This window comes from Neomonachus schauinslandi, chromosome 13 (genome assembly GCF_002201575.2).
Source record: "Neomonachus schauinslandi chromosome 13, ASM220157v2, whole genome shotgun sequence".
Lineage (NCBI taxonomy): Eukaryota > Metazoa > Chordata > Mammalia > Carnivora > Phocidae > Neomonachus > Neomonachus schauinslandi.
Window position 1 is genome coordinate 73,247,048 of NC_058415.1, and position 25,170 is coordinate 73,272,217.

Below are 25,170 nucleotides of genomic sequence, written 5' to 3' on the forward strand. Positions count from 1 at the left end.
AGCGGGGAGCCTGCTTTGCCCTCTGACCCTCCCCCCTCTCATGCTCTCTCTCTATCTCGTTCTCTCTCTCAAATAAATAAATAAAATCTTTAAAAAAAAAAAAAAAGAAAGAGCTAGGTGATAACATCAAAGATGAAGCTCATACCAGTGGCCAGACACACTTATACATGGAAATTAACAGATGTGCAAATTCAATTCTCAGATGTGGAGCTTAAGGGCACATACTCAAGCAACTCAGGAATTGTCAGCATATGTAATTTGTTTCTCTTTTGCTCTGATTATTCAGCTCATTAACGATTTTTAAAGCTATATTTTGGTCTGAATATATAAATAATTAATAATTACTTTTAAAACAGTATTTTCTATAAAAGGTTGGTATCATCCATTGCTTCTATGTAAGATTCACTTTCTTTTTTTTTTTTAAAGATTTTTTTAAATTTATTTATCTGAGAGAGAGAATGGGAGACAGAGAGCATGAGAGGGAGGAGGGTCAGAGGGAGAAGCAGACTCCCCGCCGAGCAGGGAGCCCGATGCGGGACTCGATCCCGGGACTCCAGGATCATGACCTGAGCCGAAGGCAGTCGCTTAACCGACTGAGCCACCCAGGCGCCCCTAAGATTCACTTTCAAACTCTCTCATGTGTAATTAGGTATGACTGACTTCTTATTAAAAGCTTTCTAACATCCTTAAAATTCAGAGTCCTACTAAGGTTAAACAAAACCTTAGTTGAATTAAAAGGTTTCCCACATTAATTTCACTCATGAGATTTTTCTTCTGAATGAGTTTTCACATGTTTGGTAAGAGATGCATTTTGTTTGAAAGCTTTTCCACATTCATTACATTCATAGGGTTTCTCTCCAGTGTGGGATCTCTGATGTATAACAAGTTGTGACTTCACATTGAAAGCCTTTCCACATTCATTACATTCAAAAGGTCTCTCCCCAGTATGAGTTCTCTGATGTACAATGAGGTGTGACTTTTGGCTAAAAGCTTTCCCACATTCATTACATTCATAGGGTTTCTCCCCAGTATGAACTCTCTGATGTTGAGTAAGGCCCTCAATTTGTTTGAAGGCCTTCCCACACTGATTACATTCAAAAGGACTTTCACCTGTATGAGTTCTCATGTGGTAAGTAAGAGAAGAGCTATGTCCAAATGCTTTTCCACATTCATTACATTTATAGGGCTTCTCCTTAGTATGAGTTCTTTGATGTATAAGGAGGTGTGACTTCTTGCTGAAAGCTTTCCCACATTCATTACATTCAAAGGGTTTCTCACCTGTATGAATTCTCATATGTTTAGTAAGGGATGAGCTATATTTAAAGGCCTTTCCACATTCATTACATTCATATGGTATTTCACCTGTATGAGTTCTCACATGTTCAGTAAGAGATGAGTTATACCTAAAGGATTTTCCACATTCCTTACATTCATAGGGCTTCTCACCTGTATGAGATCTCACATGTTGAACAAGATTTGAGCTGTGTCTAAAGGTTTTCCCACATTCAGTACATTTATAGGGCTTTTCCCCAGTATGAACTCTCAGATGGTCGGTAAGGGCATGTTTATGACTGTGGGCTTTGCCACACTGAATACATTCATATGGTTTTTCTCCAGTGTGAGTTCTTTGATGTACAACGAGGTGTGACTTTTGGCTAAAGGCTATCCCACATTCATTACATTCATACGGTTTCTCTCCAGTATGAATTCTCTGATGGTCAATGAGTCCTTGTTTATGGCTGAGAACCTTCCCACATTGATTACATTCATAGGGTTTTGCTTTAGTTTGAGTTTTGTCACACTTAGTAGGAGATGGGCTATGGCTGGATGATTTCTCATGTTTCTCTCCAGTTTGAATTTTGTCCCATTTAGTATCGGATGAGCTATGATGAGCTAATTTCTCATGTTTCTTGCCTGTTTGAGTTTTGTCATGCTTATTAGATAAGCTAGGGTTGGAGAATTTTTGTTTCTTTCCAGTTTGATTTTTGTCTTTCTTTGTATCAGGTAAGCTATGGCTTAATGATTTCTTGTGCTCTTTAGCTACGCTAGGTTTCTTTTTTGCATAGTTTCTTATACGACCAGGTAAGTCTGAATTCTGTTTCAAACTCTTTCCATGTGAATCGAATTTAAGCTTTTTTTTTGAAGGAACATGTTTTGTACTCACACTCTTTTCCCCCAGTGAACTACATTCATGGCTTTTCTTCTTAGTCAGACTTCTTTTCTTGAATGCAACTTCCTTAAGGAGTTTGTTTTGAGATTCCTGGTGGTTCGCTGGCTGGTCATTACCTTGCTGGACCTTGTCTAAATGGAATTCAGTAAGAATTCAATTGTGAATCTTTGCCCTCTCATATTTTGGAACACAACTTATAAAAGAAATGTACTATTGTGGGGGCTGAATCTTTACTCAAGCTTAGTATCCCGAAGTGAGTGAATTATCAAGTACAAATGTCCCTAAGCTCTTGGGCTTGAGGGGAAAGTGCTGTAGGAAAAACAAGAAAAGTTAATTGACAATAGAAACTAGACAAAACTTTGCCTGTTTATAAATATGACCTTGCAACCTGGGATGGAAGGTGAAATAAACACAAGGAGCAGTGACTAGGTAACAGATGAAGTTAGAGGAGCTTGTGATTGTAGTTGATATTTTTTGAGATTTCCTCTAAGCCCAAGCTTCCCAGCTTTGGTAAACAGTATTTGGCTCCCACAGCCTCTCCATGGTCATAGTTGGAGACACACCTGGCCCAAGCCACGGTGTCCAATGAGAGTCTTCCTCCTAAAAATTTCGACTCTAGTTAGTCTCCCCTGGGTTTTACAAGGATATAAGACAAGAAATAGTAAAGTCATATCTTCCCCGTGTACGCAGAAGGTTCATCAGTACAAAGAATGAAGCATATATCCACAGGGAAAGAGATGTAAGATCACGGGTCCTCAAAGAGGCCATTCACATAACCCCAATTGCTGACGGCTTCCCAATTCTAGTTCTAGTCCCTGGTAGGGTCTGGCTGAAGTATCAGCCTTTAGGTTACAAGAGATAACCATATGTCCTTGTAATAAATTCCTCTATTTACTTAGGCTAGCTCAAGTTATCGTTATTTGTCATTTGTTATTGCACTCCAAAGAGCCAAAAGAGAGAAAATAAGATAAGTACATCAAGAAATACTGAACAGCTTATAGGCGACTAAGGGGATAAGCGGGAAAGCATGTTACACCGCCACCACCAATGATCAATAATGACATGCCTGGAAATAAGTCAAACAGAGAAAGACATGTATCATATGACCTCACTGATATGAGGAATTCCTAATCTCAGGAAACAAACTGAGGGTTGCTGGAGTGGGGGGATGGGGCGACTGGGTGATAGACACTGGGGAGGGTATGTGCTATGGTGAGCGCTGTGAATTGTGCGAGACTGTTGAATCTCAGATCTGTACCTCTGAAACAAATAATGCAATATTTGTTAAGAAAAAAAGAAGAAGAAGAAGGTAGCGGGAGGGGAAGAATGAAGCGGGGGAAATCGGAGGGGTAGACGAACCATGAGAGATGATGGACTCTGAAAAACAAACTGAGGGTTCTAGAGGGGAGGGGGGTGGGAGGATGGGTTAGCCTGGTGGTGGGTATTGAGGAGGGCACATTCTGCATGGAGCACTGGGTGTTATGCACAAACAATGAATCATGGAACACTACATCTAAAACTAATGATGTAATGTATGGGGATTAACATAACAATAAAAAATTTTTTTTAAAATTCTCAGGGAAAAAAAAATAATAATGACATGCCTGTACTAAACACAAACCCTCAAAACCAAAGTAACAACCTGCAGTTTTTCTGCATTCCCTGCTGCTTTTACCATGATAAAAGTAGTGCCATGATAGTAATGAGATTAGCAAACAAACTTTATAGCATTTGGATTTACAGTGTACACGTGTGCTTGTTTTCCAACAGTTTGCTATGGAGCATGCCTTTGCTTCTGCCAGGTCACTCTACTAATTACCAGTTATAAATTTTAAGCTTATTCCCAGCTTTAAGTGATTGCTCACATCCTTTCCTCCACACATTATACAATGACATATTTTAAGCTATCTTCCCAGTGTGTGTTGCTTCTCTGAAACCACCACTCACACTGACAAATGGAGGCAACCATGTTTGAACCATATGATCCAACCCGTGGGTGAAAACAATTGACTGGGCAGTGGTAAACAGAGGGCCCTACCTAAACCAATAATATTCTCACTCCTAAGAATTTAGAATTGAAATCCAGAGAGTTCTTTTAGCTAGGTATGGATACTACACGTTTAAAAATCCGAAAACTTAAGAGTTGAGACTACCATTTTAAGGTGATTTTTTTCAGTTATGTGCATGGAAAAGCAGAAAGATCTTTAGGGTGGGAATTAAACAGACTCAAAGAGAAAAGCAGATATGAGTCTCCAAGAAAGAAAGAAATAGAAATTGAACAGCTGCCTTGGTTGTAAAGGAACATTACATGGATAAAGTGAAACCTGGAATCAAACAGAAAAGAGTCATGGTATTTGAATATAAGCCAGGAAATACTATTCCTTTCATCAAGGATTCTTTTTTTTTTTTTTTTAAGATTTTATTTATTTATTTGAGAGAGAGAGAATGAGAGACAGAGAGCACGAGAGGGAAGAGGGTCAGAGGGAGAAGCAGACCTCCTGCCGAGCAGGGAGCCCGATGCGGGACTCGATCCTGGGACTCCAAGATCATGACCTGAGCCGAAGGCAGTCGCTTAACCGACTGAGCCACCCAGGCGCCCCTCATCAAGGATTCTTAAGAGATTAGTTTCCATGGAGTAAAAGATCAATTTTTGTAAGTATAGATATAGTAGTACAGATATAGTAGGGAGAAGTAGAGTTTCCAGCTGCTTTTTCATTTAGGAAATTTTAAGTGATACAAGCATTTTGGGGGAAAGAATATAACAAGAGCATGACAAAGGCAGCATCTCCCAATGCCCAAGGATGCTGGAGAGGAGGGAGGCAAATCTCTTTCTGGGAAGAAAGGGATCAAAACTCAAAACTACACCCCTTGAGGCGTAACATTATAGGAACCCCTTATGATGATGGAAATTGGCCAACAGGAAAAGATATAAAGCACTATGAGAGAAATTTACCATGAGGGGGAGAAAGAAAAGAACCTGAACTAGTGAAATGGTATAATAATAAGGTAATACTAGGAGAGAGTTGGGTGTGACAGAGCATGTGATTAAGGCTGTAAGCTTGTCCTGAATCTGAGACAGCAACTAAAACATGAATTTTAAGCTAAAATGACTGTAACTTCAGGAACTGAAGTATATAGCTCACTACACTCAGCAAATCATTGGAAGGAATAGAATAGTCTTTCCTTGAAGAAACTCCAAGTACTATATAAGAACCTGAACCAAGAAGAAAGTCACTGCAGCAATGACAAAGATGTATTAGATGACTCGGGACCATTTTTTAGTTGTAACACCAAGTATCAGAGAGAGAGAAGTAAACATAGCCAAAATTGGAGCCACTAGTAGATGAATCAAAACTCCAGGAGGTCTCTTCATTTGTCATTTGAAGGACTAGTCCCTCTGGTTTCAGGAAATTCATGGAGTCTTGGAAAATTCAGAGGACACTTAAAAATACATTGTAAACAGTCTGCTATTTGGGGGACTATAGTGATATAAATAATAACTGAATATTTTAATGTTTGGTGGCAACATATAAGAGGAATCTAAGAAACAAAAAATGGAGCCAATAAATCAGCCTAAGAATTGGAGCAATTTAGGTAGGAGATAATATACACCTGATTTGGGTGATGTCTGTGAGAACTGGAGAAAACAAACAAACAAACCAGGAACTGAGGCAAGGACAGTAAAAGAGAAGGCAGAGAGCAGAGATTCACAGGAACTCCATGGTACACAGGCCTAAAATCAAAGTAGACCCTGATAAAAAGAGGGAAGGTGAAAGAAAGCTCTAATTTAGAAAGAAAGGCAAAAAGACACAGCTTTCGGGCGCCTGGGTGGCTCAGATGGTTAGGCGTCTGCCTTTGGCTCAGGTCATGATCCCGGGGTCCTGGGATCGAGTCCCACATCGGGCTCCCTGCTCCTTGGGAGCCTGCTTCTCCCTCTGCCTCTCTCTCCCTCTCTCATGAATAAATAAATAAAATCTTTAAAAAAAAAAAAAGACACAGCTTTCCATTTCTGACACTGTGAGATTGAACTTTCCTGGAAGCAGGTAAAATATGAGTGCAACATGAAGAAACTGGAGATTTATCTGGACAAGATAAATTTACCTTAAAAGTCACCAGTATAGAATAAATAGCTTGATTCTTTCGAGGACCCTACCTAGACCAATAATATCCTCGCTCCTAGGAGTTTAGAATTGAAACCCAAAGAGTTTTCGAGGGAAATACGATAGAGGAAAAAAAAAAAAAAAGAACAGATAGTAGAAGACAAAACCTTAGGGACACTTCAGCAAAGTGAAAAGGAAGAGAATCTGGTGAAATAAATGTAAAGAAACACTTAGAAGAGAAGACCAGATTCAAGTGGTGTAATTCAAGCCAGGGGCAAGAACTTCACGCTGACCAAAACTATTAAAATATGAACTGGAAGGGAAGCCAGAAATTTACATACAGGCATGAATTCTGTGGGATCTGACTGCATAGGTTAACAAGTAAATGGAAATAATGATGCACTATAGACCACAAGTTTGAGCATTTCACAGTGAAAAGGAGGGAAATGGAAAATAATTAAAGGCAGGGGAACATCATGCCAAGAGATTTGGAAAGAGGATGGATCTAAGAAGGTTTGAACATACAAGGAGAGAAATATGATACCACGGAGTCCCAGAGTTTGAGTGGATGAAGGGAAAAAACTGAGGATATTAGGAAAAAAGAAGATAATAAAAAACAGCACTGCTTCAAATAAGGTAAGCTGTAATGGGATTCTGAAAACAGCTAAGAGGGGTTACTGCTCCTTCTGGAAGCTGAGCGATGGAGAGCATGGATGAGGAAAGACAATAAGGAAGGGTCAGCTAGGCATTTGAGGGGCTGGTACCAGAGGTTCAGAGCTCTGGTTTTCACCTTTTTTCCTACCACAATACTCATGGTGTGGCAGACTGTACTACTGTTCCTTGTGGAAAGACTGTACCTCCCAGACCCATTGCATGGTCCCTTGAATCTTCCCTGTGGAAGGATTATACATTCCTACCTATTGAACTTAGGAGTAGCGAGGTGATCTGCTCTAACCAATTAACCAATGAAATGTGAGCAGAAAGAGGCATCAGTGATGTTAAGAGTCATCAGTGGTTCTACTCATTCTTCTTTCCTTCTGCCATGAGACCAGAATTTGCCAAATAGGGACTGATCTTTCAGTATAGGTCCAAAGGATAACGTGGAATAGGGCCATAGCATGAGCAAGAAACAAATCTTTCTTGTTGGAAGCCACTAAGGTTTAGGGGTCATTCCTTAATAGAGCAGAACTTAGCCTAAGCTCACTGATACGAGTGGTGTAAGCAAACTCCCATGAGTAACACTGGCTTACAACTATAATGACTCTCATATGAGAGCCTCACACATGAAGAGGTTCACAGACAGAAGAGAGATTAGGATCTCTAAGGTTAGAGAACCTGTGTAGTTTGAATTTCTCCTCCCCAAGAAATTCTGATACTTTTCAACTGCTACTCCTGGTTAAGAAAAAAGGGTCTAGGATCTTGAAGAAGATTTAAAAAATGAATTATTCATTGAACAATTCCAAGTTACCACCAAAAAATTAGAAACTTACTTCCATTGGTTCCTATTTGCTTGGGTCTTGCTATTTCACTGGGACCACCTTGTCTGGGTCTTTTGCCCTTCCCCAACCATGGCTCTTCTCCTTTTTCCAACTTGGAGATCATGTCTGGTTTGGGAGCTTGATACCCTGCTCATGAGAAATGGCAGAAGTTGAGTGTTAGGAAAACAAACATCCCAGAAATCAAGCCCTAATATTTGGACTTCAGAGCCTTGAGAGGATAAAGAATATATGGCTTCTAAGGAGAAAGAGAGGAAGGAAGGAAGGAAAGAAAAGAAAGAAAGAAAAGACAAGAAGAGAGGGAGGGAAGAGGGAGGAAGGAAAGAAAGAATATATGGCTTCTGAAATTTCACAATGTGGCTGCCCATGTACCCCGTCTAAGCAGACCTTCCATTTTGGAGACAGGGGCACAAGTATCCTGCCTCATACCCAAAGGGATTAAAACTTTCTGATTCATAATAGCCAAGGCCAAACTTATCCAGAACTTCAGAGAGAAGGTATTACAGTGGACACATTTTGAATTATGAAAGAATTGTCCTTACCCATTGAGGCAAGGTTGCTGTAGTTCTCCAGCATCACATCCTTATACAGGTTCCTCTGAGCAGGATCTAGCTGCTCCCATTCCTTCTGGGTAAAGGCCATAGTCACATCTTTGAATGTTACCGATCCCTGTAATAGCAATATTCCTATTCAGTCTAATGTTATCCATATTATTGGGTGATTTGGACAAGGTAACAAAGATTTGCTCTTACCTCAACCATTCAATGTTGATCGTGATGTTATATAGGATACTAATTCTTTACCCAAGTCTGCATTTTTTTGAGAGACAAAAATCATATTAAGAAATGTCCCTGAGGGGCGCCTGGGTGCCTCAGTTGTTAAGCATCTGCCTTCGGCTCAGGTCATGATCCCAGGGTCCTGGGATTGAGGCCCGCATTGGGCTCCCTGCTCCGTGGGAAGCCTGCTTCTTCCTCTCCCACTCCCCCTGCTTGTGTTCCCTCTCTCGCTGTCTCTCTCTCCGTCAAATAAATAAATAAAATCTTAAAAAAAAAAAAAAGAAAGACATGTCCCTGTTATGGATTCAATGTCTGTGTATCCCCAAAATTCATATGTTGAAACCCTACCCTCCAATGTGATAGCATTAGGAGAGAGGGCCTGTGGGAAGTAATTAGAATTGGATGAGTGCATGCAGGTGGAGTCTCCATGAATGGGATTAATGCCTTTATAAGAGTCGTAAGACAGCTTGCTTCCTCTCTGCTCTCTTTGCCAAGTGAGGATACAAACAAGAGTCTGCAACCTGGCAGAAGGTCTCACCAGATCCCAACCATGTTGGCACCCTGATCTTGGGACTTCTAGCCTCCAGAACTGTCAGAAATAAATTTCTGTTGTTTTTAAGCTACCCAGTCAATGGTACTTTGTTGTAACAGCCCAAAATGACAGTCCCATTTGCAAATTTGTTTATTCAAGAGGATAAAAAAATCAGAGAGAAAGAAAGTTACCAAAAACAAACAGAATCAGTCTATCTTTTCTTCTATAACAACAGATGATGGAATAGAGTTCTGAGGTAGAAGAATTGAGACCCTTGATTTTTATAACCAGTCAAAAGATCATTCATGTTTGGAAGCAAAAATAATGTATTTTAGGCATGTAAGGATGCAGAAAGTATATCACCTATGGGCTTTAGAATTAAAGAGAAGGAAAGGGACAGGGAAAGAGGAGGAGAAGAAGAAAAGAAGTGATTTTTAAAAGAAGGAAACTGCATCAGAATAAAGATTTCAAGATTGGGAAAGATGTAATATACAAGAAAGAGCTATGAATAATAAAACCAGTCAAATGTCTAGTTACATCCGAGTAACTTGATAATGTTGTACAACTGTTATAAAAGTATCCTTAAAATCAAGAGGTATGTTGTAAGAAAAATAAGCAGGAATATAACTGGTAGGGTTGGGAGATGGGGGAGAAATTAAAGCATGTTCAAGATTCTCCTCTTATTAGGCAGGTGAGAGGAGGATGACACAGCTACTGGAGAATTTTGCCACTATTGAATACACGTTCAAACATGATTGTTTCACATTGAAAAATGACCCCTTACGTCCACAAACCACCAATCAATTAGCTGCATATGTCACTAATCTATAATCTCATGGACCTCCAGTCACTGATTTCTTTTTTTTTTTTTAAGATTTTATTTATTTATTTGACAGAGAGACAGAGAGAGAAAGCACAAGTAGGCAGAGAGGCAGGCAGAGGGAGAGGGAGAAGCAGGCTCCTGACTGAGCAGGGAGCCCGATGTGGGGCTCGATCCCAGAACCCTGGGATCATGACCTGAGCCAAAGGCAGCTGCTTAACCAACTGAGCCACCCAGGCACCCCCAGTCACTGATTTCTAATAAGCCCCATCACTGAGGGCCACTGGCCTCCCAATCATTGATGTAATTCCAAAATGACTGATCCCAACAAACTTCCCAATCACTAACAGCAACAGATTTCCCCAATCGCTCCCCAGACACCCCAGTCACATATTCCCAGGGGTCCTCCACTACTGATACCCATGGAACACATCAATCTCTATCTCCGATACGACCCCAAATCCCTATCTTATCAATCCCCAATCACTGACACCAACAGAACTCCACCAACAGCGGCCTTTACAGAAACCCTAATCACTGCCAGCAAACTTCACTGCACCTTCAACCTCTTTGGCCAGTCCCTTCACCTGCTCCCTTTATCTGAAATCTACCAGTCTCCTGAGAATCCTGCCCCTTACAGTGCTCCCTGGAGGAGGTTGTTTGTTTCGGCCCCACCAAGACTCATGTACCTCATGGCCTGAAGATGAGGTAAATGCTAACTTTCAACCATTTTTTTTTTTTAAGATTTTATTTATTTATTCATGAGAGACAGAGAGAGAGAGAGAGGCAGAGGGAGAAGCAGGCTCCCAAGGAGCAGGGAGCCCGATGCAGGACTCGATCCCAGGACCCTGGGATCATGACCCGAGCCGAAGGCAGACGCTTAACGACGGAGGCACCCAGGCGTCCCTTTCAACCATTTTTCATACGTCCTTCAAAATCCCTATCATGTTTAGAATATCACAAGACTTTAAACCATTAACCCTCTGGTTCAATGATTCACTAGATAAACGCACAGGACTCAGCATACAGTTGTACCCGTAGCTATGATTTAGTACAGCTCAGGAACACACAGCAAAATCAGCTAAGGAAACGATGTGTATGGGGTAAAGTCCTCAGAAACCAGGCACAAGCATCCAAGAGCCCTCTTCCAGTGGAATTACGCAGCGCATACTTGATTCCTCCAGAAATAAGTTGCGAGAACACGTGTGAAACGTTGTTTCCCAAGGAAGTGCATCAGAGACTCGGTGGCACTCATAGGCACCCTCTGCCTGGCACACACAAAGATCCTAGGTTCCCAGAAGGAAATCAGGAGCTCGGCATAAACCACACTGTTTACATAGTTTAGGCACAGTGAGCCACTTTTATCATTTCTGGAAACGACAGGAAGCCTCCTGAAGTCTAAGTTCTCAGACATCAGCCAAAGGTCAACCCTGCAAGCAGGCTTTTCGAAGGATAGCTGTTTGGGGCCACTTAGGTCAACTTCTGCGCACAGTCATTCTGCCTCGTTCACTGAAAACTTGAACGCCACGCTCCTCCTCACTCCAGCTCCTGCACTCTCACTACATCAACGCAGAGGAGTCCACAGCTTGGCCCTTCTCTTTCCTGACTCCAACAATCTTTTCTCACACCCAAACTCAGCCACCTCCTTCTCACCCATTCATTCCTCTCTACTTAAAACATTCCACCCTCCGACCACTGTTTCCTATGCTGTCAGCCTTTTTCCTCTAGCACTTCCATGCCAATAATTCTCCAAATGCATTCAGCCCCCAAAGCATTGATCTGAATCACTTTTCTACAGTCTTCCATCACCACACGGCCTTACTTTTCTTCTATCTTGTTTAGATTCTTTGTTCTAACACCATATGCACTCCATGGAAAACAGCTTTAACTTCCTTGCCCCTTTTCTTCTCCACTGTACTTACCTAGCAAAGCCTCAAACTTAATCAAACCCAACTCTCCTCTTCATCTCTGCCTGCAACCTTGTAGCTGAACATCCCAAGAGAGAAAAATCAAACAACTGTGTTGCCTGGACTCACTTTAGGTTTATAACACATATCGCAATTGGGCATCCAATACCGGGAGTTTCCTATTCCTCTTTCCAAGATGGTTATTCCAAACATTCTCCTCTTTCTCTCGGAAATCTCCAGCATCTACTCCTTCCCCACTCTCAGCTGATAAATTCATCTTATACTTTCAAAGAGAAAGTAAGTGTAAATGGACAAGAACTACCTTGCCTTGTCACCATCAATTCCACCAATCTGTTTCCAAAACCCCTATCATCTGTCTCCTTTCTGTTAAAATGGAAGAAGTGTTCCTTTTCTCACCTAAGGCTAGTTTCTCCACTTATGCTCTACAGCCCATCCTCAACGGCCTTCTCAAGGAATTCACCCCCTGCAATTAACCTCTTTCTCTTTTGTACCACCTATTTTTCCCTTTCTACTCAATCATTCCTATTGACATACAAAGTTGCTTTAAAATCAATTCATCTAATGAAAACCATCTCTTAATCTCATGTCCCATCCAATGTCAATTTATTTGCTCCCTTTACCAGCAAAACTCCTGGTGTGGTCGATACTTGCTGTCTCTATTTCATTACCTCCATTCTTTCAACTCATTCCAACAGGATTTTACTCTTATCACTCCACTACAAAGCTCTAATCAATCAAAATAATCATTGAGCTACATCTTGCCAAAGTCAAATTCTCTGCAGTCATGCGTCTGGGACTCACAAGAGCCTATGGCAACTGTGACAACACAACTCGCATTGTCTTGAAAAGCTTTCTTCTTTATGCTTCTTTGACACCACCTTTACAATTTTCATCCTATCTGAAAGATAGGAGAGATGACTACTCCTCATTCTCTTTTTTTTTTTCTGTCCTCTACCAAACCTCTAAATGTAAGAGTGACCCATAGCTCTGTCCTTGGTCCCTCTTTTCTTCTCTGTCTGCCTTCTCTCCCTAAGTGATCTCATCCAATCTTACGGCTTTAAATACCATCTGCACGCTGAAGCCTTTCACATATGGATTCTTTAGCACAAACCTCTCCTAAGTTTTAGATTCACACATTTAACAACTACTCATTCTCTACTTGGACATGTAATGGGCATCTTGACGTGGCCAAAACAGAACCACTGTCATCCACTCTGGCTCCCATTTATATCCATCAAATCTGGTTGTCTCCAACACAACCCTTTCTCAGAAAAGGGAAGCACCCTTTATCCAGTGCCTCAAGCCAAAAGTCTAGGTGTAAATCTTTTTTTTTTTTTTTTAAAGATTTTATTTATTTATTTGAGAGAGAGAGACACAGTGAGAGAGGGAACACGAGCAGGGGGAGTGGGAGAGGGAGAAGCAGGCTTCCTGCAGAGCAGGGAGCCCGATGCGGGGCTCGATCCCAGGACCCTGGGATCATGACCTGAGCCGAAGGCAGACGCCCAACCGGCTGAGCCACCCAGGTGCCCCTAGGTGTAAATCTTGATTCTTCTCTTCCCTCATGTTTCATATCAACTCATCAGTAAGTCCTACTGGCTCATCACCAGATGTATTCTGAATCTGATTTTGCATTTCCCTATTCTAAACCATCATCACCTCTTCTCATTAACTATTGTGATAAACCCCTATCGGACCTCCCTGCACCTCTGCACACACACAAGGACAATCCGGTAACTCCTACAGGCACTATAATCGCTTGGCTCCCATAGATCACAAATTGTCACACACCTCCCCAGTCTTCGACACACCACAGAGCCCCTATATCTGATCCCCAGAGCCTTCCAGACTCTGGCTTTTCCGTGAGTGCCACAGACTCCCCGCCTCACTGTCACCGCACATCTCCCCAGACACGGATTTCCATAACCTGTAGCACCCGCGCACCCTGCAGGGCCCCCATCACTGCCCCACAGATCCCCCAGAACGCCGACGCCCCCCCCCCGCACCCTCCCCCCCGCCAGAAGGCCCTCCAGCATCGCCTCCGATTCCCAAATCGCTCGTCTCAGAGACTACAGTCACCCTCCAATCACGGACCCCCAATTAGACCACCTCGGACCACCACGCCGCCCCGCCCCGCCATCGCGCTCACCGCCGCGCTGCCCCCCGGCTCCGACACAGCCATCTCCGCTGGACGCCCGGCCCCTTCGGCCGTCCCCGCACTCCTCCTCCGGCCCACGCTCTCCCGCTTTGTGAGGATCGGCTCGCAGGCGGAGGCCGACATGGCGGCGGCTCGAAGCGCGGCCTCAATGAGTCCGGCGGCTGCCATGGCGGCGCCCTTGGGTATCGCGGCCGGGCGCGGCCATCTTGACCGAGGCTCCGCCGTACAGCGGGGGTCCGCGCTCCCCGCGGGCGCGCAGGCGGGTGGCCGCGGGGCTCCGTGGAGAGAGTCCTGAGAGGTGAGCTGCGAGCCGGCAGAAAGCGTGCTCAGTTCCTCACTGCACGATGCCTCGCGGTGTCCGACGCCCAGAGGCTCGGCCACGCGAAGGCAGAATTTGGAGTTGCCTTTCCGAATTGGTCACCGCAGCCTGCTGCCGGGAAACCCGCAAGCATGAAGCCCAGCGAGGACTCCAGACAGCCAGGATAATAAGAGAGATTGAGGGAGGAAAGAGAAAAAGCCCGATCACGCAGACACCACTGTTTTATAGGGAAAGAGCACTAATCGCTCAAATATATGTCTTTACATGTACGGTATAAGAACAATGAGAAAAAAAGGAAGCGGCAGGTTCCATGAACACATCACTCCTCCGTGAAAACCCACGTCTAATGGAGATCAAACGGAACCCAATAATCAAACAATTGGAGCAGAAGTTATTTCTCAATGAGCTGTTTGGTGTATTGACGCCATTCATTTAACAATTACATGCTGAGCTTTTACTGTGTGCAGACTAGGTTGCTGCGCTGTGCTAGATAATGAGGAAAGAGTGGAGACCCACTTAGACACAGCCTGTGTTCGCCCTGCTGGAATTTACAATGGGGCAGGAGGCTTGTGAAGTTATTCTAAATATGCTGTTCCTTTTTCCAGAGTCAAACACACCCTGTTTCGCACCTTCCACTTAGATGAATAAAGGACTAGGTCCCTCAGTCAGCAGCGGCTGCATCTGCGGCCTTTGCCCTCTCAGTCTTTAGTCTGAATACAATTCTCAGTGCATCTTCACTGAGCTCAAGACTCCCTAGACCACCTAATTTCAAGACAGTTTTCTGCCTAGTCTCCCCATCCTATTACTGAAATTTTTTCCTAACAATTATTTTTTGCCGTTGCACAAATCACAGTGGTACGTTTCTCATTTATTCTCAAACTATCCCAACAATGCTTTCCCTAGTCTTGTGGCATCAATTCTAGAGCCTAGCAAAGTATGTTGTAAATATTATGACAAGCAGAATGCTAATATGGCCCCCATTATTTCTGCCCAACCCCCCCACACCCCGTGTTACACCATTATGAGATCCCCTCTCAGGAACCTGTGATATCATTCCCATGATAAGATCCCAAATCAGTTGATTTTGAGTTCATAAAAGTGGAGATTATCCTGGGTGGACCCGACCTAATCAGGTGAGCCCTTAGAAGAGACCGGACCTTTCCTGAAGTCAGACATTACAAATATGGGGGCGCCTGGATGGCTCAGTCGGTTAAGCGGCTGCCTTTGGCTCAGGTCATGATCTCAGGGCCCTGGGATTGGCCCTTTTCCTCTACCTCCCACCCCTGCTCATGCTCTCTCTCTCTTTCAAATAAATAAATAATCTTAGAAAAAGAAAGAAAGAGGGGCGCCTAGGTGGCTCAGTTGGTTGGGCGACTGCTTTCAGCTCAGGTCATGATCCTGGAGTCCTGGGATCGAGTCCCGCATCGGGCTCCCTGCTCAGCAGGGAGTCTGCTTCTCCCTCTGACCCTCCTCCCTCTCATGCTCTCTGTCTCTCATTCTCTCTCTCTCAAATAAATAAAATATTTTTAAAAAGAAAGAGAAAGAAAGAAAGAAAGAAATTACAATATGAACAGACCTGTGGAGGGGCCACGTGGCAAGCACCTGAAATCAGCCTCTGGGAGCTCAGTCCTCAACAGCAAGGAAATGATTTCTGCCAACAATCTGAGGGAGCTTGGAAGCATACCTTTCTCTAGTGGAGCCTCTAGATTAGTACACAACCCAGCCTATACCTTGATTTCAGCTTCGTGTGACCTTGAGCAGGGAATCCAGCCATGCAGGTCAGAATTATGACCTACTGAAATTCTGAGATAATAAATTTGTGTTGTTTTAATCCAGTAAAGTTAGTGATAATTTCTTATGCAGCAATAGAAAACTAAGGACTCAGTGGAAATTGAAGGCTAATTGCTTGATTGAGATTTCTGTTTGTCTTCTGGGGACACAGCCCTCTTCCCTGTGTTCCAGACCGAGCATTCTTCCATCCTCATCTTCTGGGTGGGAGCAGTTGCTTCCCATGCTCCTCAAGTATAGTCCTGACTTAAATGACCCTGATATTACTGTCCTAAAGGTCCAATATTTACGTGAAAGAAAATAGCTGTCTGCTCTCTATCTGCTGATAGCTAGCTCAGAAAGAAGAGAGGCAGGCCAGTGTCTCCAGACTTTTCTTTAACATAGTATTCCCTCACAAATGGAAACAAATCCCACCATATCTATAAACAAAAATGCTGTACTAACTGTGACAGTTCTCCAAGACATCTTGATTCTAGTATTGACCAGTCAACCTCAGATATCCTTTGGGAAGCACAGTATTGAGAGAAAGAACTGGATGGAAAAGCATAGGAGAAGTAGGTTGAGGATATTCCTGCACTGAAGAGGGGGGATGGGAGCAAGGAGGAGAGACCTGCCAAGAGAAAATGAGGGAATAAAGTTGGTAGGTCAGGGGTACCAGACTGGCTCAGTCTGTAGAGCATGTGGCTCTTGATTCTAGGATTGTGAGTTCAAGCCCCATGTTGTAGAGATTGCTTAAAAAAAAAACAAAAACAAAAACAAAAACTCAGTTGGTGAGAATGGGATGGTTACCAGAAGCTTTTCAACTTACATAGTTCCATCATTTGTGCACATTGCAGTCAGTCAGTTTCCTACTTCAGATTAATTGGAAAAGAGAAAATCATATACTTGAATTAATTCTGTAAAAACTGTAAGGATCAGTGTGTTGGTAATATATTTACATGTGAATTTTTGTATATGTTAAGACATTCTCAGATGAGTAAAAAACTTGTAATATCAAAGAAATCCCTAGAAAATTGTCTCCTTTCGATCAACTCTATTATTTCCTTTGCTAACAGCTGACCTTACTGAATATACAGTTTTAGGTACCCCAGTTTCTAACTCTGTCTCCTATATTAGCCTGTATTTTGACTCTTGACTATGTAGAACTTCTTACAACAGTCTCTAGGAAATGTCCTACAAACTCATCTCGTGTAGGGCTGTACCAGAAAAGGAAAGAGAACGGTGTGGTCCTACGTATCAATGCTTTCTCATTCATTCAATACTTCAATACTCAATAAGTACTTACTGCACATCTATTGTATACCAGGAACTATGATAGGCATTGTGGATGCAATGATGAGAAAAAACTTAAACACAGCTCCTACCTTCAGGGAGCTGAGGATCGGGGGAGGAGACCACTATTCTTCCAATAAGCACACAACGAAAATGTAAAATGATAGCTATGAAAAGTGCTTCTAGGAAATACACAGAGTGCCAGGAGAGCTCATAATCTAGTCTCAGCAATTTTGAACCTTTCCGTGATAGCTGAAGATGAATAAGAGTGGACTCAGACAGCATTTCAGCTCGAAGGAATGGCGTGAGCAAAGGCCAGGGCACCTCCCAGCCCTCACCCTCACCCAGAAGAACATGGAACCTTCCTGATCTCCTCTGACAGCCCCTCCCCCCTGGGTCTTCATAGATCTCTGCTCCTCCATCCTTTTACTAGGGGCCTCACCCTTCTCCTTTCTCTTCAAGGGACAGGGTTCCCTTGCAGGAAATGCCTCCATATTTTCTGTGTCAAGGACCTCAACTCTCAAAGTTCTCATCGCCTGGGCTCTTGCCCTGTAGCCCATCCCACATCACCCATGTACATCACTCTTTTTTACTCAGAGTAAGAGGTGGAGGAAGAGTCAAGGAGTGGTGTGCCACGCAGGTAGGAAACTTTATGAATATGCAGGTAGATGAAGCATGTGACATGTAAATATGTCCAAAGCAATTGCTTCAAAGAAGAGTTGATGTTGGGTGGTGTAAGGATTGCAAAGTGGCAAGCTAGAAATATCCTGTCTTGACTGGGATGCTGGTTGTATGGGTGTGTGATACATCTGTGAACGTTTTAGCGATGTGTGCGCGGACAACGCTGGGCATTCTAGGGTTACAAATAAAATCTCTTTCATGTTCGTACAATGAAGCCCTGAAATAGGAAAACCAAAGATGAATGAAAGATTCAAGAGACGAACAGGATACACAATCACAGTAGCAAAGGTCTGAAGTAGTAATACATTTATTGCAACATATGTAAACATGGTAATCCATAAGGAAGGGAACGCGTGGTGTTCACTTCAGCATCAGACACCCTGCGAAACCCTCACATCTCCAATTGCTCATTTGTCCTAATATAAGCCCTGCTAGAGGTCAGCTTCCAAGCGTTCGTCCTGAAGAAACCCAATGTCCAGCAGCGCCCCCCCCCCCCCCGCCCCCGCGCGCAGGACAAGTGTATTTTAATTTTCAACTAAAACAGGAAAACACATAGGGGCGAGAGGGCACAAATCCCGTCACTCCGGCGATCCGAGGCCACCAGAGGCACAGAAGGGTTTTGCTCTGCAGGCTCATCTTCGCGGGCTGTCTTCCGGAAACCTGGCCCGTGTCCCTGAGCTGGGGACCGCGCGGCAGCGGAGCTGTGGTCCGACCGAAAACCGTTTCGCGGACCGGCGGGTCTGGGCCCGGCTGGGCGGGAGCTGGTCGCGAGCTGGTCGCGGCGGTGCGCACCGTGCGGCCTCGGACGCCGGCCCCGGAGTGGGGCGCGCCGATCGGAGCGGCTCCGGGCAGGGCGGACCGGCGGGGAGGCGAGCGCGCCGTGCGCCCCTAAGGCCAGGGCTGCGCGGCGAGCGGGGCGTGGAGCCGGGCGGCCGCCCAGTGCAGGGTCGCGCCCGCGTGCGCCAGCTGCCAGGAGAGCCAGGCGCGCTGCGAGGCCGAGGGCTGCGTGCAGCGGGTGGGCACAGGCAGGAAGGCGCCCCCCGGAGCCCGCAGCTCGTCCAGGGCCACCTCCAGCGCGCCCACCCGGTGCCAGAGCCTGGTGGTCACGGCCGCCGGCGGATCGCGCGCCTCTGGCCCCAGGTGGCGGCGGCGGCGTTTTGGGGAGGCGGGACGGGCCTCGCGGCTGTCGGGGCGGCGTCCTGGGCCGGTGGTCCTCACTGGCGATCTGGGCCGGGGAGTCCCTCTGCCCTTGAGGCGCCTCGGAGAGTGAGCAGCACCTGCGCGGGAGAGAGAAGGAGAGGGATTTCGGGGAGTGCTCAAGGCCCAGGGGGGATCCCTTGCCAAGGTCGCCACCGCCCCTTCCGGGGCTGGACTGCCCCACCTCCATGACCACCGCACCCACTACGACCCAGCACGCCCCACTCTGGTGGCCCCTTCCAGGATCTGGTGGGAACCGGTGCCCAGTCTTGCAAGCCTTCCTCTCAGCCCCATAGTGCTTTGGGAGCATCTGGCCAGTGGCTGCGTCTGTCTCCTCCCCCGGGGTGCCTGGTTTGCCCTGCCCCCCTCCCATCCAACACACACACACACACACACACACACACACACAAGCTCCATCCCCACCCCTGCAGCGGCCCAGCCCAGACACCTACCTCTTCCGCCAGGACGTCCTTCTCTAGCGCAGTCAGGCTGGTCCTCTCTTCTCCCTTGGGCTGGAGATGGTCCTCCCCGGCCCTTCTCCTCCCACTGTCCATTTTCTTTGTGGCGATTGTCAAGGGAGCCACCGGGGCATCTCCATCGCTTGTGCCTGGAGTCCTTGGCCACCTGGCTCTGCCTGGTGATCGCTGTGGGTGGACAGGAGAGGGGTGAGTGATCTGTGACCTATCTCTGGAATCTGGAGTCCAGTGGACTAGAGGAGGTTCCAAGTCTGACCCTGGTCCCTAATGGCCCCACCCCCAAAGGCCGGATTCCTCCAGCTGCGAAGGGCAAGCTCTCCAGGGCCCAGGCTCTTCTGTCACTGTCTGTGTGCCTGAGCTGCCTGGCACACATTATCTAGCAACCCTACCCTCCAGTCCATACCCCACGGATGGCTCAGCTGGCAGAGCCCTTGACCACAAGGACTCTGACCTTCGCCTTGGGTTTCCCTCGCCACTTTCAGCAGTGGGAGGGTCAAATCTTCCCTGGTGTGAAAATCAGTAAGGGGAAAACTCATTTAAAATGGGGTCAGGAAGGGTTCCTTGCTGAGTGTGGAGCCTGCTTAAGATTCTCTCTCTCTCTCTCTCTCAAAGAAATAAAAGTAAAAATTAAAAAAAATTATAATAAAATAAAATGGGGTTGGGGGGCCAGAAGGTGTTATTCTCACAGCACAGCACTGGAGGTCGATCAGGAAGAATCATCAAATACAAACCCTGGGAGGAAAAGATGAACATTGCCTCTCCTACAAGAAATGGCTTAGGCCAGCAACTCAGCCCACGAGAAACCCTCATCACCTTGAACCCGACCTTTCTCCCGTGACCTTTCCTTCAAAACAGGCCCACCCAACTTCCTCCTTCTTCTCCATCAAATAACATTCCTCTCCTCCGTTTGTTGGACTGGCCTATGGATCTGCCAGAGCTTACAGGTCCTGGACTGCAACGCCCTGCTATTCCCCAAGAAACCCATTTTTTTTAAAGATTTTATTTATTTATTTGACAGAGAGATAGAGAGAGAGAGCACAGGTAGGTAGAGAGGCAGGCAGAGGGAGAGGGAGAAGCAGGCTTCCTGCGGAGCAGGGAGCCCAATGCGGGGCTCGATTCCAGGACCCCGGGATCACGACCTGAGCCGAAGGCAGCCACTTAACCAACTGAGCCACCCAGGCGCCCCTCCAAGAAACCCATTTTGCTGGTAAAATGACTGACTTTTATTTTTAAGGTTAACAGGGGGCCTGCTGCTTTGCCCAGCCCAGTCCAATCTCTTGTGCCTCCCAAGCCCTCACAACCATCGTGCCAAACCCCTCTCCCCAGAAGAGAAGTTGGACCCCTACCTCCTGTGCTCTGTGAGCCCTCTGCATTCTCCACGATGTCATCCTTCCTCTGGCCTTCACAGGAACCTGGATCTGCTCCTTTCTCTGCAAAGGACAGGTCTGCCTTGGAGCGCATCCCTTTGTCATTTCTGTGGGAGCGACCTCGGCTCCGCGGGGGCTCCTGGCCAGGCCTCCTGCTGCTCGTAGCCGCTTCCATTTCAGCCACACGTCTGGATGCCTGAGGACCCTCTGGACACCTGAGGACCGGAAAGGCCACTGACCAGGCGGGCAGAGGGCAGGCCCTTTTTATGGTCCCCGGGCCGCCCAGCCCCTCCTCCTACCCAGCCAGCGCAGGACCACACCCAAGGCAGGGGAAGCCAGGGGATTACACCAGGCCCTCCATGGGCTCTTGGTCCTTAAGCTCTTCAGGGGCTGGTTTCTGAGCTGTCTTCCTACAGCAGTTTGCAGACCCAGTCAGTTCTGTGCTGCATGTTGACTTCAAGGAAGGTACAATCTTCTGTTGTTTGCTTCTGCTTGCTTCCTTTGTATTTGTTTTAACAGTTCCACATGTTCATTTGTGTGTCAGCATGGCACGCCCCCTATGCCCGAATCAGCAAAGTGTTGGTAAAGGTATGAATCCACAACTTCGAAACGTGACATGTGGTGGAGAGCAGAGGTCGGCACTTAGGGCGCTGGGGCTGAATGTGGGCCTCTGCTGTTTTGTAACACTAATTTCGTTGGAACATTAATTTGCAGCATGAACCACTCTCCGTAGGTGGGGTCTGGGGTGGCAGTCCTGCCACAAGGGCAGAACCAAGTAGTGGCCATAGAGGATGCATGTCTGACAAAAGTCAAGGTTTGTCCTTTGCACCAACACTGGTGGCCTCAGATCGCAGGAGTGACGGGATTTGTGCCCTCTCGCCCCTATGTGTTTTCCTGTTTTAGTTGAAAATTAAAATACACTTGTCCTGCGCGCGGGGGCGGGGGGTGGGGGGGCGCTGCTGGACATTGGGTTTCTTCAGGACGAACGCTTGGAAGCTGACCTCTAGCAGGGCTTATATTAGGACAAATGAGCAATTGGAGATGTGAGGGTTTCGCAGGGTGTCTGATGCTGAAGTGAACACCACGCGTTCCCTTCCTTATGGATTACCATGTTTACATATGTTGCAATAAATGTATTACTACTTCAGACCTTTGCTACTGTGATTGTGTATCCTGTTCGTCTCTTGAATCTTTCATTCATCTTTGGTTTTCCTATTTCAGGGCTTCATTGTACGAACATGAAAGAGATTTTATTTGTAACCCTAGAATGCCCAGCGTTGTCCGCGCACACATCACTAAAACGTTCACAGATGTATCACACACCCATACAACCAGCATCCCAATCAAGACATAGGATATTTCTAGCTTGCCACTTTGCAGTCCTTACACCACCCAACATCAACTCTTCTTTGAAGCAATTGCTTTGGACATATTTACATGTCACATGCTTCATCTACCTGCATATTCATAAAGTTTCCTACCTGCGTGGCACACCACTCCTTGACTCTTCCTCCACCTCTTACTCTGAGTAAAAAAGAGTGATGTACATGGGTGATGTGGGATGGGCTACAGGGCAAGAGCCCAGGCGATGAGAACTTTGAGAGTTGAGGTCCTTGACACAGAAAATATGGAGGCATTTCCTGCAAGGGAACCCTGTCCCTTGAAGAGAAAGGAGAAGGGTGAGGCCCCTAGTAAAAGGATGGAGGAGCAGAGATCTATGAAGACCCAGGGGGGAGGGGCTGTCAGAGGAGATCAGGAAGGTTCCATGTTCTTCTGGGTGAGGGTGAGGGCTGGGAGGTGCCCTGGCCTTTGCTCACGCCATTCCTTCGAGCTGAAATGCTGTCTGAGTCCACTCTTATTCATCTTCAGCTATCACGGAAAGGTTCAAAATTGCTGAGACTAGATTATGAGCTCTCCTGGCACTCTGTGTATTTCCTAGAAGCACTTTTCATAGCTATCATTTTACATTTTCGTTGTGTGCTTATTGGAAGAATAGTGGTCTCCTCCCCCGATCCTCAGCTCCCTGAAGGTAGGAGCTGTGTTTAAGTTTTTTCTCATCATTGCATCCACAATGCCTATCATAGTTCCTGGTATACAATAGATGTGCAGTAAGTACTTATTGAGTATTGAAGTACTGAATGAATGAGAAAGCATTGATACGTAGGACCACACCGTTCTCTTTCCTTTTCTGGTACAGCCCTACACGAGATGAGTTTGTAGGACATGTCCTAGAGACTGTTGTAAGAAGTTCTACATAGTCAAGAGTCAAAATACAGGCTAATATAGGAGACAGAGTTAGAAACTGGGGTACCTAAAACTGTATATTCAGTAAGGTCAGCTGATAGCAAAGGAAATAATAGAAGGTATCAAAAGTGGAGACAATTTCCAGGCATTTCTTTGATATTACAATTTTTTTTACTCACTAAGATAATGTCTTAATATATATAAACTGTCACAATATACAACCCACACACTGATCCTTACAGTTTTTACAAAACTGATTCCAGTGTAAGATTTTCTCTTACCGGGTGCCTGGGTGGCTCAGTTGGTTAAGCGACTGCCTTCGGCTCAGGTCATGATCCTGGAGTCCTGGGATCGAGTCCCGCATCGGGCTCCCTGCTCAGCGGGGAGTCTGCTTCTCCCTCTGACCCTCCCCCCTCTCATGCTCTCTCTCTCTATCTCATTCTCTCTCTCAGATAAATAAATAAAATCTTTAAAAAAAAAAAAGATTTTCTCTTACCCATCTTGACAGCTGAGGGGGAACATCTGGTTGTGTCCGCCCTCTGCAATCTGGGCCCACACACCCATTCACGGGTCTCTGAAGTCAAAGATGGCGGGGGAGTAGCACAAAGTCTGGTTTACCTATGGCTTTGGGTGGCGTCTTAAACTTCTCACAAAGAGAAGCTTCTGAAGATCAGGTATTTTCATTTGTTCCTATGGAAATGTATAGAAATTTGTTCTTGGTTTTAAGAACAAAAATGAAAAATTTAAGTCATTGCACCTCTGAGCAGGAGCAATGAAAAGCCTCAAAATGGCGAGTGGTGGAAGGCTACTACCCCCCCACCAACCTCCGTCATGTGAGCAGCCTACATGAGCCCTCAGGAGGATCTGCAGGGGACACTTGCATGCCCTGAGCCCCCAGTCCTGGGACACCCTGAATACTCCCAAACTGGCCCAGACAATACGGAGCACTCGGCCCTTAGAGGAAAGAAATATTGCTAAAAATCCTCACTAATGATAAACAGGTGCTTCAGAAGACTGCGAACATGAGGGCAACAGGGTTTGTTACATGTATGCAGACACTGTTTCTAGAGATTCCACCTCCGGGTGGATGTGGGTGGGGGGATGATTTCAGGCTGCTGATGAAAACATTCCCAAACCCAGCGGGCAAAGCGAGGGTGGCCTAGGCTCTGCTCTCCTTGACCCACTGCCCCCAGGGACAGCTCTGATGGCTAGTGGTGTGGGGCTCTGCGCCCAGCCTGTCAAGTCTTGGTTTGGATCAGGTCGTTTTTGTCCTTCCCTCTTTTCAGAGGATGAAGAAGCTGAAGGAAACACCTATCTTGTTTCTATTTTGTCCTTGGTAGAAGCACTGGCAAACTGGGGCTTTGTATCCCCATGTGTTTCTGCTGATTCCCGGGCCTGGGCACAGAGATGCTTCTCTGGGAGGCAGGAGACCCCTGGGGAGTGGGAGGTGGTTGCCTCAAACGCAGGTGATGATCCTGGGACCCCATGTTGCTGGCAGTCTGGACTGTCTTGCACCTTCCCCTTGCCATTTGGGCCTTTCAACCTCCAGACCGCTTGCTTGGGCAGAATGGGGATTTCAGGCCCTGTCCCCGTCTAAGGAAGGAACGAGCCTGGTAAATTACACGGACTTTGTGTATTTTGGTGCTGTGAGCACACCCTTGGGTCGACTTTTCCCACTGCATCCGCTGCACAAACAACCAGAGTTTTGTGATGTAGATCTGATCATGGACTGCATTGTTCTTCACAGTGTGAACATCCCGCTTGTCCTAGAACCACTTCTGATTTCTGGGCTCTGCCAGAGCTGGACACACTCCTGCCTCTGTGACCTGCACCCTCTGGCCCCTCTCCT

General features: G+C 45.9%; 1 protein-coding gene across 3 annotated transcripts; it reads right to left on the bottom strand.

Annotated features, from left to right (window-relative positions):
• Positions 1 to 754: 754 nt before the first annotated feature.
• On the bottom strand, positions 755 to 14,100 carry ZFP37 (ZFP37 zinc finger protein). Of its 3 annotated transcripts, none has more exons than XM_021691676.1 (4): positions 13,969 to 14,100; positions 8,309 to 8,390; positions 7,761 to 7,895; positions 755 to 2,301 (listed from the first exon to the last, which is right to left on the bottom strand). In XM_021691676.1, exons 1-4 carry the CDS (start codon positions 14,098 to 14,100, stop codon positions 755 to 757), a joined length of 1,896 nt encoding a protein of 631 aa, XP_021547351.1. The 3 variants fall into 3 exon arrangements, with proteins under 3 accessions (XP_021547351.1, XP_021547350.1, XP_021547349.1); XM_021691675.1 differs by having other exon boundaries at positions 8,309 to 8,393; XM_021691674.1 differs by having other exon boundaries at positions 8,309 to 8,435.
• Between the last annotated feature and the right edge of the window lie 11,070 nt (positions 14,101 to 25,170).